At 45.9% G+C, this 16,122-nt stretch overlaps 1 protein-coding gene across 1 annotated transcript in view; it reads right to left on the bottom strand.

The window, feature by feature from the left end:
* Positions 1 to 16,122, bottom strand: part of Ephb1 (EPH receptor B1) — a 417,904-nt gene that overhangs the window by 255,528 nt on the left and 146,254 nt on the right. Inside the window, exon 3 of the mRNA XM_077793624.1 lies at positions 736 to 1,417. Within this exon, the coding sequence (XP_077649750.1) occupies positions 736 to 1,417 (682 nt within the window). The remainder of the gene's footprint in view (positions 1 to 735; positions 1,418 to 16,122) is intronic.

Below are 16,122 nucleotides of genomic sequence, written 5' to 3'. Positions count from 1 at the left end.
GACTCTCCCAGACTACAAAGTTGGCATCACTGTGTCATTCAGAAGCAAAAGGTAATGCCACACACCATACACTCCTACTCCCATTCCAATAGCTTCATCTCCTTCCAGGGCCTGGCGTTGAGCCCCAGGAGAAAGACAGCCAAGCCAAAGGGCTTTGAGTTAATGAGCTACATGGGTTCAGTACCAAGTTCAATGCTGTGGGAGCTGGACCGAAATGAACTAAAATATTTTCCAAATTCAGTCACTCCTCAATTACCCTTGAACGAATTGTCCATGACAACCCAAATACTCCATGCCCCACAGCATGGGGCTGGATGCAGGATGCAGAGGGGTGTGTGAATGTATGTGTGGGTGCAGGGGGTGAGAGAAAAAGAGGGAGGAAGTGGGAGGGTGTGGGAGAGGGAGAGGGAGAGAGAGAGAGGGAGGGAGAGAGAGAAAGAGAGGGAGAATATGAGTGTGTTCCCCAATTAAATATAAATGAGTGATTATTAAATTATTTTCCACTATTCAGAATTGTCTGTATCTCTCCCTCCCAGCATGAATACAGACAATCTAGAAACAATGAAACCACTGGAAAATTGTTAGGTTTAGCATTAGAGATTGAGGTTCTTCAGAGTGTTATAATAAGCCATTAGTCACTTCCTGTTCCTGGATGATTCAGAGTTAGAATAGGGAAATCTTACAACTTGGCCCATCCCCAAGGAAGCAGAGGCCTCCCAAGGCCCCAGGGCTTACCCTTGCAGGCCACGCTGTTCTCGGGCTCATAGCCAGGTTTGCAGGTGCAGCGCCCAATGGGCACCATCCATTCCCCATCCCCATTGCAGTAGAGTTTGATGGGCACGTCCACTTCCTCTGCGTTGGGGATGCACGTGCCCCGAGCAATCACCAGAGACGTGCTCTCCGCTCCTGTCATGGTTTCTGGGAACACTGCAAAGTTTTGAACAATGCTGGGACACTTTTTGAAGAAGACGCGGACAGAAAGGAGAGACATACAGGCTCCGTAATCCTGGAAAGCGAGGTAAAAACCATTCCGAGTGAGAGGACCAAAGCTCCTGACTTCTGTGTTGACCTTCATCAACCTTCCCCCAAAGTCCACCTGGGAGAAGCTCTCATCTGCAGCAATGGTGTCTACTTTGAGGTAGGGAGCTTCCGACCAGAAGGCTGACTTCTTGGTGGCAATGACAGAGTCAGTCTCATAGTAGTACAAGTTGAAGGTCTCCTTGCAGGAGCCCGGGACATTGGGGAGGCTGCTACAGTCTCTCACAGTGAAGCGCATCTCTGTGTAGATGCGATGGGCCCCCCGTCGGTTGATGAAGGTGGTGAGCAGCCAGTTGTTCTGGTTGGGCTCGAAGACATTGCACACCTGGTAGGTGCGGATGGTGTTCAGGTTTTCATCATAGCCGCTGACTTCTTCCCACTGTACCGAGGAGTCCATAGGCACACACATGCAAAAAAAAAGAAAAAGCAGAAAATAGAGAATGAGACCACAAACCAAGGCAGAACTGAGGAGAATCCTGGGGCTGGGAGGGCCTTACGAGCTCACCAGTCCCACTGCTGGACTCGGGAAATGAACATATCCAACCCCTGCTTCATTTTAGACTCCTCTTTTTAAAAAAATATTTATTTTTTTAAATGTAGATGGACACAACACAATACCTTTATTTCTATGTGGTGCTCAGGATCGAACCCAGGCCCCACCCATGCTAGGCAAGCGCTCTACCACTGAGCCACAATCCCAGCCCCTTAGACACCTCTTTATGAGATGTCATAGTTCTTTGCCTCCCATACCAAGATATAACAGATTTCATTCTAGAAAGCATTTCCTCATTTAAACTATAGCTCTCATATTGTGACTATGGCTTATGACATCTATTGGGGAAAACCTGCAGCTCTCAGCTCTGAGTGATGGAAGGAACTTTCTTCCTCACTTCCATAGCCTCTGTAGAATAGTGGTCCAATGACATGACACCTGTCATTGGAAATCCCCACCTCTGGAACTGATTTCTCTATTGTGGTGAGTCTCCTTTATCTCCCTGAAAAGCACATGGATATAAAGCTTGCCAGAGCTACTCAACAAACTCAGATTCTCATAAACTTTTGTTTTATAACCTTAATCTCTTTGAAAGAGCTCAACTATAAAACACTGTGGAGATTGCTAAGAGAGATCCACAGCGAAACCAATTAAGCTTCATTATGTGCAAATTTCAAGGAAACGTTTGAAAAGCAAGAATGTTGGAGGGTGTTATTTGGGAAGTGAGTTTCTTTCTAAGAGAGAGACAACCATGATTCTCATTGAAAAAGACAGCCCCCATCTCTAGCAGCCATGTAGATTGGATTGGATTGGAAGAACACATTTATTAGATAATGTCTCTCAATATTCCCAACAACTAGGTACTATTATCTCTAATTTATGGGTGAAAAAATATCATGCAATTCCCCATGGTCACATGGCTGAAAGCACAGGTACAGAGCTAAGGACCTAGACAGAAGTGATACTTTGATGGCCTAAGAACTTCTAGAAAATTATTTCAACAGGCAATGGGAAGGGTCTGCAAAGGCAAGTGTCAAAAAGGAGCTACTGGGTCATTCTTTCTTCCTTGTGTTATAAGGAAAGAGGTGGAGGAAAGAGCTATCCTGCCCATATCTGGAAGCTCTCAGGGCTCTGATCTCAAGAACTGAGTGTACTCTCAGGAATAAAGTTAAAGTCCTATTCTGTCCGCCTAAAATAAATAAGGGAGAGGAAAAAAAAATCAAACTTTAGTAAGTGGGTGGGTTAGGATTCTTAACTATTTGGCAATTGTGATCAAGGTAAAAAACCAGAACATACCTATTTCTTTAAATATTGTGCTGATTATTGTTCATGGTGTGAAGTTTAAATGTATAAATTGGAATTGTCCGTTAGCAGCTAAAAGCCAGTTATGTATGTGTGCATGGGAAATACTCTGCAATAGCTTCTCACAAGGGGTTAAGGCCCCTATAGAGGCAGGAGGATGGAGGCAAGACCATTCTTCCAACTGTGCCAGGGCATCAGAAAAACCAAGCAAAGTGTGAAGGGGGACCAATGGGATGACCTCGCACATCCAGGACTATAAAATGACCTTCCTCGTGGCCAGAACTAGGCAACTGAGCTGCAGTCTAGCCCCCAACCCTGCTGGTCCCCAGCCCCTCCCAAGTGCCAGTTTCCTCCACAGCTGCCCAAAGTTCTCAATCAGCTCCTTCCAGATCCTTGTGCCAGTTTGGGGACAAAAAGGCCATCCCGATTCACTGCCCTAGACAAAGTCTCATGTCCTCCATAAAACACCCAGCACCCCATCTATCACTTGATTCCTTTATGATCTCCCAGCACTTCTCCCTGCTCCACTTTCCTTCCAGAAAGCCAGATTTTACTTTCCAAACCCACAAGTGTGTCACACCTCTAAGTGTGTTCTCACGGAGCACCTTCTCCGTGGAATGCCTTTCAGGACTGGAAAACCTCCGAGTTACCAGTTCATGTTCCCCAGGCAGGACTGGACTCCCCACCTTGGCACCTGCTCTGGGCTTCTCCTTCACTACGGCCCCACTGTAAGAACGTGTGTGCTCAGGGGCTGGGACATCTCCCCCAGGGGTCAGTGAGGCCCCAAGGACTGCAGCACATCATCAACAGGCTGCATCCCATCACAACCCCTGAGTGGGTGTGATTCATGCAGGTGGACGTGCCTGTTCCCAGGCTCAGTGACAGGGCCACCAGCAGAGAGAGAGACAGCCCTACTGTACAGTTCGTGCAGAGTATAAATTCCCACTGTCAAATCTCACCTGGACTTTGCTTAATTTCTTATTGATTCTCTTGATGTAGAGAAACCGCTTTTTCTTCTTTCTTGAAGACTACATTATGTTCTATTACAACGTGTGTTTGTTAAAGTTACATTCTGCTTGCTTGGTTTTTGAAGGCAGAAAGCAAATATATTAGGGAGAAGAAGTTGCTGACAGTGTTTCAGATTAAGTTTGCAGTTTGCAGATCTCCCTCCCTTTCCAGGGCCACACTGAAATTTTTTTCCCAGATGACATTACATGACAGTTAAGGGAAGGATGTCTTTCTCTTGCTGTTCTGCAACTGTTTAAACCCGGCAGGTTTCATGATCCATTTTTCCAGGGGGGTCTTAATATAAAAGTGGGTCACTCTGTTAATGCACAGGTGAGGCATATGGCCCCATTGAGGATGGGGGCTGGACACAACTGGAGTCTTTGTCCCACCCAAGACTAATGCAGCTCTGCTATAGGATCAGACCTGAAGCCCAGGCACAGGATCACCTTAGCACAGAGACCGTGGCCACCAATAGGTCTTTCAGTAAACAGAATGAGGATTTCCACTCTCATGGAGCCGGATTATTGAGAACATTTATCTTAGAAAATGACACTGATTAGTATTAGAAGACCCATCAGAGGTAATTGTTTTAAACATTAACCTCTCTAGGCCTCAGTTTTCTCATCTGTAAAATGAGGAATCATACTGGGTGACCTCGAGTTGTAAAATTCCACAGATCTAATTGATTCCCTGACAGCTCCCAAGGGAGCGATCAAAGCAAATTAGAGGGAATAGAGCTTTATATTCAAAGGAAAAGAGTAGAAAGAAATTGAGAGAAAAGGAAAATAGCTCCCTGTTGTTTGGGGAAAAGCCACGATAGAGCCTCCCATTAATTTCTCTCCATCATTCTTCCCCTGTCAGCGGGTGCTGCGAGGATTGGAGACATAAGCCATCCGAGTGGGCGAGAGGAGGGACAAATGCTTTCAAGAACAGGTAGCAATTAGGATGGGGGCCTAAGATTTTAAAAGAGAAGATTTTTGGTTAATGGAGAAGAGGGCGGGGTGGTATTCCCAGCAGGGAGAGACAAACATCATTGTTTATGATACTTGGAATCAGTCTCCTTGCTTTACAGTGAGTTATGCCTCCCTCATTCATCAATGAAAAAAAAAATATTGACTAAATACCAGTTTTATACCAAGCACTCCATTAGCCACTGGGGATACAGCAATATGCAGCTTATAATCTAGTGAGAGGAACACAAATTAGTAAATGATTATGAAAATAACTAAATAACTACAATTGGACTAATGGCTATCAGGGAAAATTATGGATTGCCAAGAGAGGGGATGCACCTGACATGCAGCAGCATGTCAGGGAAGCCAGGAGGGGATGGATGGAGGCTGGAGAAGTATGTGTCTTCTGGGAGCTGAGTGTCTGAGCCCAGGCACACACAAGTGCAAAGGTCCTGAGGTAGGGAAAAGCAACCTGATGCCATTGAGGAATGAAGCCTATAGGACAGAAAAGTTATAAAAGGCTGGAAGCAGTAGGAATAAGACTGAGGGGAAGGTGCATTGGACAGAGAATTTTGGATTTCAACCTGAGTGTAACTAGAAGTGTCACTGATGAAGTTTAAGGCTAAAAAATACAAGTGATCAGAACTGAGTTTTTATTTACTTATTTATTTATTTGGATACTAGGAATTGAGCCCAGAGGTACTTAACCCCACTGAGCCACATCCCCAGTGCTTTTTTTATTTTGAGACAGACTCTCGCTAAGTTGCTTAGGGCCTCTCTAAATTGCTGACACTGGCCTGGAACTTGCAATCCTCCTGCCTCAGCCTTCTGATTTGCTGGGATTATGGGTTGTGCACCTCCACATCTAGCTAGAATTGAGTTTTTAAAAGATATTAGAGAAGCAATGTAAAGCCCAGGCTGGAGGACACTTGAGCATATGGAAGAGACAATTAAAGGTCACTGTAGCCATCCAGGAAGAGGTGATGGAGGTTGGACCAAACCCAGGGAGACTAGAAAGATATTTGAGGGAGACTCTCTAAGTACTCACTAAGCCTACAGTGGGGACAACAGACCAAAGGGCTCTATGTCCCCTAAACATTCTTTAATGCACCTGTCTTCCCTTTCCTCTCAGGATTAGAGCTTCCACATCCTCAGGAATACTGCTTCCCCACCTCCTCCCTTTCTCCTTCTTTAAAAAAGAGGGAGTTTTACCAGTCTCAGGTAGTCTACCCCGCAGATGCCCAATGTCCTGTTTAGGCCCAATTTTCTTTTACCCTGAGCCTTGCTGGCTCCAGTCCCTGGAGTCTTCCTTCTCACAGTCCAGCCCATAGCCCACGTTCTCAAGATCTCCTTCAGTGGCCACCTCTCAGCCTCCACTCCTAGGCATTTGACAAGTTCCCTCTCTTGGTCTTTCCTGTAATTATCTCCTCCCATTAAAATAACAACAAAACACCATGATTTGCTTATCAGATTGGCAGAAAATTAAAGAGATAAAATGCCAAGTCTTGGTAAGAAAGTGGGTAAGGGCACCACTGCACCAGCCTTTGGGGGAAGTACAAACTGGTGACATCCTTCAGAAGTCAGGGTGGTAGCTTCTCTCAACATTTAAAATGTTGGCTAAAACTCAAATCAGTATGGAAAAGGTGAATCATTTTTAAAAAATTGTTTTGCCACCTGGGTAACCATCTGGAAAGAGCATAACTCATCTGTACTTCATACCTGACTCTAAATTCCCAGTGAATCAAAGATTTCAACATTAAAAATGAAACCATAAAAGTAATGAAAGAAACCATGGAGGACAATTTCTGGATACAAATTGTGACATGAATTCAGGAACCATAAATTGATCAATCCAGCTCTATTCATTTTTTTCCAACTTTTTAATGGCCTGATAGGAAGAGCCTTAATCAAAGTCAAATTTAAAAAAAATATGAACAAACAATGAAAAAAGTATAATTTATCACAGATAAATTATTCATTTCCTTTAGTATGGAAAGAGAACTTATATATATCAGTAATATAGTAGAAAAATGGGTGAAAAATATCAACAGACTCCTCATGGAGAAACATACAGCTCTTAAACATATGAAAAGATGCTGAATGTCACTCATTATTACAAACAAAAGGTAATTAGCAAAGTTTTGAGACTTTTTTTTTTTGTTGTTGTTGTTGTTAGAGAACAGAAGTTTGATAACACTGCTGGAGAGCTTGTCAATGAGAAATCTGATCCACATTTGGATAAAGGGCAAATTTGTACAACCTCTGTGGAAATTTTGGTTTTATTTATCCCAAATTACAACTGCAAACACTCTTTGATTCAGCCATTCCACACAGAAGATAATCCCTCAGACAAATCTTCATGGGTTTGAAGTTAGGAGCACACAGTCATTTTCTGTAGCCACATCACCTCCAGAATGTTACTCAAGCCAAGGAGCTTGGATCATGGGCCTGCAGATGATGTGTGGCCTTATTAAAATCTGCTCCAAGGGCAACCAGCCAGAGTTTTACGTAGTCCTAGTGAAAAGATGAACCATTAACTGAGATTGAAATTCTCACCATCAGCTGAATAGAGGACTCAGAATTTGAACTAATTTGACAAAAATAAAAATAAGTTCTGGGACACTGTTGTACATATTTATTTGCGGAGTAAGCCTCCGCAATTGCTACAGACCAATTTAGATCTAGTCCTACTTCTCAACTGGACTCTTTACTATGGTACCACAGACTTTCATAAATGTCCATGAACTGGTGAACACACACACACAATATATATGAGGTACCTGTGCAATGGGATACTATTTAGAACTGAAAAGAATGACGTTCAGGCACATTCTGAAAATGGGTGATCCTCTAAAACATTGTGCTAACTGAAGGAAAGAAGCCATGTGCTATGGTTTAGATGTGAGGTGTCTCCTAAAAGCTCAAGTGAGAGACAATGCAAGAAACTTCAGTGGTGAAATGATTGTAAGAGTTGTAACCTAACCCACTGATAAGGATTAACTGGATGGTGACTATAGGCAGGTAGGGGATGTCTGAAGGAGACAGGTCCCTGGGGCATGCTTGTGGGGTTTATGTTTTGTCCTTGATGATGACACTCTCTCTGTTTCCTGGTTGCCATGTCCTGCACAGCTTTACCCTTCCATGCCCTCCTGCCATGATATTCTGCCTCACTCAGGCCCAGAGCTATGGAGTTGGCCCACCGCAGACTGAACCTCTGAAACTGGAAGCCAAAATAAACTTTTTCTCCTCTAAGTTCTTGTCAGGTCTTTGGATCACAGTAACAACAACAAAAAATGCTGACTAAGACACTGTGTGTCCCAAAAGACCACATATTGCATGATTCCATATGCATCAACTGTTCCAAAGAGGCAAATCTAGAGACAAAAAAAAAAAAAGTACATTAGCATTTGTCTGGGGCTGGGGGATGGAAATAAGGGAATGCAAATGGGCATGAGAAGTCTTTTCTGGAAAGACTTTTCTAGAAGTCTTTCTAGAAAAGAAGGATTGTGGTAATGATTGCAAACTTTTAAAATTTATAAAAATAACTTAGTTAAGTGTAAGTATATTTATGGGTATATAAATAATACACCAACATAGCTTTAAAAGAAAAAAAAAAACCTGTTACCTGGCCCAGCTTACACCTCAATACCACACAATGCTAGCTTGGTCTCTGTTACCCACAAACAGCATGCCCACAGCAATGCATGCCCCTGTTTGTCCTATCCCCTAGGCCAAGGATGCCCTTCTCCTTCATCCCTGAAAACCAAGTGCCAAAGATTCATCCAATCTAGTTTTTTGGTGGATGAACATATGATGCCCTAGCTGAGGCAAAGAGAAGGGACAGGTGCCCAAGGGAAGTATCCCTATCACCAAGACTGAGGGCCTGGGGAGTATCTGAAATGTGGTCCAAAGACAGGATCAGAATCTTGGATCCAGGATCCCATCCCAAGAGTCCCTGATTTTCCAACCTGGAGGCCAGTCAGGTAGTCATCAGGACAAAAGTGCCCTCCATCTCTAACACACCCAGTTCATCACAATCTGCTGCTTCTTTCTGGCCTCTCTCTTGCAATACTATGGCAACTGCACTAGGCATTACCTCATGCCTGGATTAATGCCTTGGCCTGCTGTTTGGTCAGAAAGTGGTGACAATCGATAAAACACAAGACGTCAGAGGCCCAAGCCAGGATCATACCCTTTCACACCTGGACAAGAAGACCAGAACCCATTTCTGCTCCTTGACCTTGTTGCTTATATTTGACCTACACTAATGCCGTTCTCCTACTCCACTCTCATGCCATCTGATCTCTAGGACACAGAGCAGAGAATAGCAAACCTGGCTGGAAGTCACTGCAGAAGACCAAAACACTTTGGGGGACAAATGGGCAAACCGAGGCCCAGGGACATTCAGGGCTGGTCCAAAGCCAGGCAGCTGATACACATCCGGGCTGAGTTCTCTTTTGCTCCCTCCTTCAAGGGGGCTCAGGTCTTCCTTTCTCCATGAGGACTTCTCCAGCTGTTGTTCAGCTACTCTTTGCTGAATGCTTCAAGCATGATGGCGTTTATTCCACACAATTTAGCATTTGACAACACACGGTTTTGAAGTATTCTTTAATTGCTTCATGTGTGTGACTTTGGTTTCTGCTACCAGGATATGAGCTCCTTGAGGACAGGGAATTATGTTGTGACTAATTTATTAGTTCAATTCAACAAGTAAAATAATTTCAAGCATTTAGCTTCGCCACACTGGAACTAGGCAACAGCATTTTAACCACTATATATCTGGGACCAGGGAAACCCACAGGTTTCTCAGGATTCTGTTCTCACTCCATTTCACCTCACTTTTATCCTGGGTGGTTTTATGCACACACACACACGGTGTATCCTCATAACCTACATCACCCACTTGACCTCTCCCCAAAGCCTCAGACTTGTGTATCCCGTTGCCTGCTGGACACCCCCTGACAAAAACCTAAAGTTCCGCACCTTGTTCTCTGAAGACCCAGACCAACAGTCTCCAAAGCCAAATATCTAGGAAACACTCTGGATTCAGCCTTTCTATTTCCCTCCTTTTTTGCTCCTCATCACAGGAGATTAACCAACCAATCCTATATCACCTGTCTCCTAACTTTTCTATCTAGCCCTCCCTTCCCATCTTTCCACTGACTTCTCTCTCCCCCCATCCTCAATGATTGTCCCACTACTTTCCTTCTCTCTCCTGCCCTTAAGAATTTTCTAAAATAAATTTTAGAAGTTTTTCTTTCCTGTGGACCTGTCCCTACAGGGCTGGGACTGTGTTGGGGACCTCGCCATCCTCCCTGTGTCTAACCCTCAAAAAATGCTGGGAGCCTGAAGCAGTGAGTGAGGCCCAGTTCCTTAAATTCCCAGCCTCCTCAGTCTCTGGTCCTTCACTGAGGACTTGTGGCAGGTGCCACCAGGTGAGCCTGTCCCTGGAAAAAGGAGAAACAAATCAGACTTGCACAGCTCACAGAATATGAACAGCCTTTGAAAGGGCACTATTATTGATGCAAATAGACCACCTGTCCTTGAGATAAGCATAATAAAGAAAACAATGACACCCATTAGGAAGTACTTGTTCAGGCTTTCAGACCGTGACTTTGATGTATGAGAAAGACACCTCCAGGTCCCAGCCAAGATCTAGGTTTGTTAGACTTGCTTATTGAAAGTCAGAGCTCGCAGATCTGCTGCTCTGGAATGCCCCAGATTGCCCGTTGACATTTGGACAGTGCATATTGACTATTTGCAATCTGGTTGATTGTGTGTGTGTGTGTGTGTGTGTGTGTGTGTGTGTGTGTGTAAAGCGTGCTGTTAAAGTTCTTTGTCATGGGCTATACCCACCAGTCCATCTACACAGCTGTCTTTAACAACCTCCAGAAACTCTGACACATTCTTTATCTTTTTATTTTTTTATTTTTAGTTGTAAATGGACACAATACCTTTATTTTGATTTTAAATTTTTATGTGGTGCTGAGGATCAAACCCAGAGCCTCACACATGTGAGGCAAGTGCTCTACCACTGAGCCACAATCCCAGCCCCACATTCTTTATCTTTTAAGGCCAAATTTGAATCAGAAATAGGCAAAGATCATCTGGAGCCATATTTTGAAGAATGAGATGAACGAGCAAGCTCATATCAAGAAATAATATTTATTGGTTAAAGATGAAGAGCCACTATAAATGACGTTAAGAGATTTGAGCAGATTCTACTCTGTGTCTGTCAAAAGAAGCATGGAGTTCTGAAAAGATCTTTCATAGTCGGCCCCTCCCTGAACTGCAGCAATGTCTCCACCCCTCCTAGAATGCTCACTGGCCACCATGCTATATCATCATCTCCATAAACCAACCATTTCTACAAGGCCCAGCTGAGAGGGTCTACCTCCTCTGGACACCTTTCTTTAAGATGGAAATAGAAATGAATGACTGAAATAGGCCTCTGTTAGCCTAACCAGGTACCAGCTAGTCTGATCTGTTTGAAGCCCAGTTCACTGAATTTGTTTTTTAAATAAGGAATGGAGCATCCACTGCCATGTCCAAGCACTGTCATAGGTACTGGTGACACAGCAGTGAGTAAGAGACAAAGTCCTTGCCCCTGTGAAGCTTATATTCTAATACAATGAGTTAGAACAAATCATATGAATTCTCAGAGCATTAAATACTATTAAGGAGTGTGTAAAGGGATAAAATGGAAGATGGTAATGGGTTGGTCGGGGAAGGTCTCCCTCTGGGCAGAGATCTAAATGGCACACACCAGCCAGGCTCCAGGAATGAAGAGCAAGGGTGGCCTGATGCATTGCCAAGAAAGACAATAGATCAGAGAGATCAAAGGAGCCAAGAGTAAGGAAAAGGGGGAAGGAGATGAGGTTGGGGAGGTGGCCAGGAGGCAGATGGACTCTCACCTCTGTGAGTTACTGCTCTGAGACCACAAATGACTTTCTAAGCATCAATTTCCTCATCTGCAAAATACTGTTTACCTTGTAGGGTGTGGCAAAGACTGAAAGATCAGGGAAGTAACTCATCTAGCCCTGTGTCTGCAGCTAACTACCCTTCCCCAAGTACCAATTATTATCATTATCATTATTACTGAGTCACCAGGGTGTGGAAACCATCTTGATCCTAGATAAGTTGTGGTCAGCAGAATGCACAGACTAAGAGGACAAACTTCCTGTCCTACAACCAGCTGACCCAGATTGTCTACAGAACAAGGACAGCCAGCAACCCCTTTCCCTACTCCTCTATTAATCTCTTAGCCTTCCTCTGGGCCTACTTCAGCATGAGCTCTCTTCCTTCAAGCAGACAATCCCTGAACAACTGTCAACCATCAGCTCAGAATATAGGAGACAAAACTGGACTTTGGGCCTATTCTGCAGTCTGAATTTGGGTATCAACTGTTATGGGGGAAGATGTTGTTTCAAATAATTGCTACTACCATGCTTTTGGGGGCCATGATGGGACTTTGCAGGCACAGTCCCCGGAGCCCATACAGTTCTGAATTTCCTGAAGCCCACAGAAGACCAAAGATCCCTTAGAACAGCAGATGGCTCAGGGCTGAGCTGTAGCCATCACCAGCAAGCCTTCTCTGCCCAGGACACTGGGCCCTACTGAGGAAGCTCCTGTGTAGATAGTAGACTAAGCCCAAAAGAGCTGGGATATTAGACAAGCTAGAGGGCTAATTAAAATGTAAAATGAGGTCCGTGGGGCATAAACTCCTACAAGCCCAGAGGGATCCATCATTTAGTACACCAACCAACCAAGGCAGCTTTGCTCAATGGCTCCCCTGAGGGCCTGAGCACCAGTTCACCTCCCAATACGCTGTATTACCTCCCAGATGTGGGCTGCAGGACACAAAAGTTCCCCCTCCCTCATTCGTTGTTCCCAGGACTCCTGTCGTTTGCTAAAGAGAAGGGTGGCAGGTTCAGGGGGTGGGGCATTGCTTCTGAAAACCCAGCACCTGGAAAGGGCTTTTATACCCCAGTGTTATGGATTCCCTGAATTTCAGATTTGCAGCAAGGACACACTCTTTGGGATCCAAGAGAGCAAGTGAATAAGGTTGAGATTCAAATTAAAATGAGAAAAACAGGCCCACCATGTGTCCCAGAGGGATCCCTAAGAGCAAAACTCCATAAAATCCACTGGGAATTGGGATGGTAGAAAGATGGCAGGAACTACAGTAGGGAGGTGGAGGCCAAGGCCCCAAAGAGCACACTTGATCCTGAAAGGAGGTATCTGGGCCTTTAAAGCAGGGCAGGGTTCAGAAGCACTGCTGCATCCATGCCCAACCCAGAACCCAGATCATGGTGATCCCTGGTTCACTGGGATGAAGTTCACTGGCTCTTATGAGTGAGCTGGACTCGGCTATGTGACTATGGGCAAGACTTCAAACCTCTCCGAGCCTCAGTGTCCTCCTTTGCAACACTGGGAAACTAACAGTACCTATCTTCTGCAGCTGAGGATCAAACATGCTTTGAGGCTGTGAGTTACTTAAATCCAGTTGGTTAGCATGGATTCCCAACTCCACAGTCACCTACTTAGCCTCTCTCCTTTCCTCAAAGGCTTTGGTTCTCCCTACAATGTGTATGATCCACAGTTCTCTCCCATCGTCTGGTTTCTGCCCTTGTGGCTTTAATCTTTGGCATGTGCGTTCCTGCATGGACATGTGTGTATGTGTGTGCATGTGTGCATTGTGTGTGTGCACGTGTGTATGTGTGTGCATACATGGATGGTTGCTGCGGCCCTTCCTCAGGCATGCCCTGTCTTCAAGGCCATCTGGGCACAGGTCAGCTCTACACTCGGTTCTGAAGGCACTCCCTTATACCCCATACCTATAAGAGCCACACTACTAGAAATCAAAGCTGGCCCAAGGTCTAGATGGTGCACATCTCTTTGCCACCTGACACATTTCACACCCAGGTCTCTGCCGGTACACCAGGGGAGACCCTGCAGGCTTGTACCTCTGGAGGAGGCTCCTGATCCACATCCCTAAGGCCACCATAACCTCCACCAGGCAGCAGCATTGCGTACCAGGCCCTGCCTGGAGTGGGGTCCTCAGCCATTATGACAGCTGCTGCTGCTGTTGACACTGCAACAGTGACAAATTCATCCCTCTGACAAGATCCCTTTAAATAATTCACAGGGAGCTCAGGATTAAGACACTGTTTCTCTCTGTCTCTGTTGAGATTTAAAATACCTCCAGCTGAGGCATTTAAAGAGCATATAATGGGCTGCCCCTCTTGGGTCTCCCCTCCCCCCTCCTCCTTTTTCCCATTTCCCAAACTCATCCCCCACCCCACCAGTCAGTCCTATAACAAGGAGGTCCAGAAAACAAGAAAGAGAGAGGGTGGGGGGGGGGGGAGGAGGGAACCAGTGCTTGGCTGGTCACTATGGCAACGGTGGCAGGGTATTCAGCTGCCATTATCCCAGCGCCTCACACATGTGATTATCTTAAGCTGTCGATTGAATGTGGTTCTCACTGCTGCCCAACACCGCCTTGTCGAACAAGGCAGGGGCGGGAGCTTCGGGCCCCAGGCCGCAGCTGCCTAATATTGCTAGGCTTAGACCTGGTCTCCATGGATGGGAGACCAGTTGAGTTGCCCCTGGAGGGACTGGTGGCATTTCCCTTCAGCTTGGAGGGATCTCCGCTCAGAAGGCACGGGCGGAGGCCAGCCTGAAGCTGGGGCCACCAACACTGGGCTGCAGCCTGGGGAAGTGGGCTTCTCATTCTAAGAGCTCACTGCACAGGGGGGCCCTGCTGACTGTCCTGGATACCAGAGAGCCAGCCAGGGGAGAGGAAGGGGCGGGGCCTTCTGGGAGGAGCTCTGAATCCAGTCCCATTCTCAGGGTAGAGGAAATTCTCAGTCTCATGCTATGAGTAACCCAAACCTGGCCTGGGAAAAAGGGGCCCCCTTTCTGGCCTGTCTGTTCCCACCATTGGATGGGAATAGAGCTGCTATGTGTAACTACTTCAGGGGACTCTGGGTTTTTTTTGTTTGTTTGTTTGGTTTTTTTTCAGAGACTGTAGCTTCTAAAGTATGTTTCTAGGAAGCCTGTGAAGGACTTTGGCCTCCATTGAGAATATAATTATCTCAATCCTTTGCCTCCTGGACTTGGCTTTGGACCATCTCTGGGCTAAGATTCCTTGAATGACAAGATCATTCATCAAACCCTACCAGACACACTTTAGTTTTTCCAATGTCCTTTTGAAAATTCAGCTCCAGATGAAGCCCATCATTTCAGATAGGCTCTGATCAGCACCATGGACTCGCACGTGGACTGCTCTGAATCCCTGAGATAGCCTGGCCCTTCCTCCCATGGCATCCTGTGGTCAGCACCATGAAGACAGAGCTTTACTTGAGCCCCACCTAAGGCACTGCCCACCACATCACCCCAACTCGTTATTGCACAATTAATTGCTTGTACCTGATCGCAGACACAACCTATCACCATTCACCAGGCTGCTCTGAAAGCAGAATTCCCAATCAGCAAGCTAAGACTGTGCCTGAACTCCAGCATCTTCCACATTGGCTGTCCTTTGTGATACCAGGAGGTGTGCGGGACATGCCTGTCTCCACCAGAGAGCGTTGATGAGGGGGTAGTGTGCATGGAGATGGGGAGGTGGCATGCTGGGATCCCCAGCTGCAGTGGAGGAGGGGCTTGTCCAGCAGAATTGGCACTGAGGCCACTGGGTGGGAAAAGCAGCCTGCTGGGGTCTCCTCCCAGCTCTCCTTCCCACAAATCCTCACTTCCTCAACATTTGCCAACACCTATCAGGAAGGAGCTGACCCACCCAGGCTTCTCTGTCGCTGCCTGAAGCCGGCCATCTGCAGCAACCACCTGTATCCTTCCTCCTCTGGATTCCTGGCCAGGGCTCGCTTGCTCTGTGATTGGGGCTTCTCACTTCATGCTCCATCTAGACTTGCCACTCTCTGCTCCCAAGCCCACACATCACAAGTCACCTACTCCACCTCCCCTGTAGAGCTTGCTTTAAAAAAAAATAAAATGATTCATGGGGTGCTTGTCACATTCACTGCTTGGTGGCCCAAGGTTGGCAAATCTAGCCTTTCCCTTGGTAGGATATTGGGAAACATTTGTCTCCCCTTGTTGCCCCCCTACCCTGGCATTCTCTGGTTTCTCAGCAGTCTACGACACTGACATCCCTTCATACTCTTTTGCTGACAGAGGTACACGAATGAGCTTTGTGGTCAGATGAGCTTGGGGTCAGTCTCAGCAACACTTGGTCCTATTACTTTGAATCAAAGCTCTGAGCTTCATGAATCTGAAAAAATGGAAGAAATGCCACCTGCCTTCAGGGTCCCA

The sequence above is a fragment of the Urocitellus parryii genome, chromosome 2 (genome assembly GCF_045843805.1).
Source record: "Urocitellus parryii isolate mUroPar1 chromosome 2, mUroPar1.hap1, whole genome shotgun sequence".
Classification (NCBI taxonomy): Eukaryota; Metazoa; Chordata; class Mammalia; order Rodentia; family Sciuridae; genus Urocitellus; species Urocitellus parryii.
This window is presented reverse-complemented; position numbering and strand designations above follow the sequence as displayed.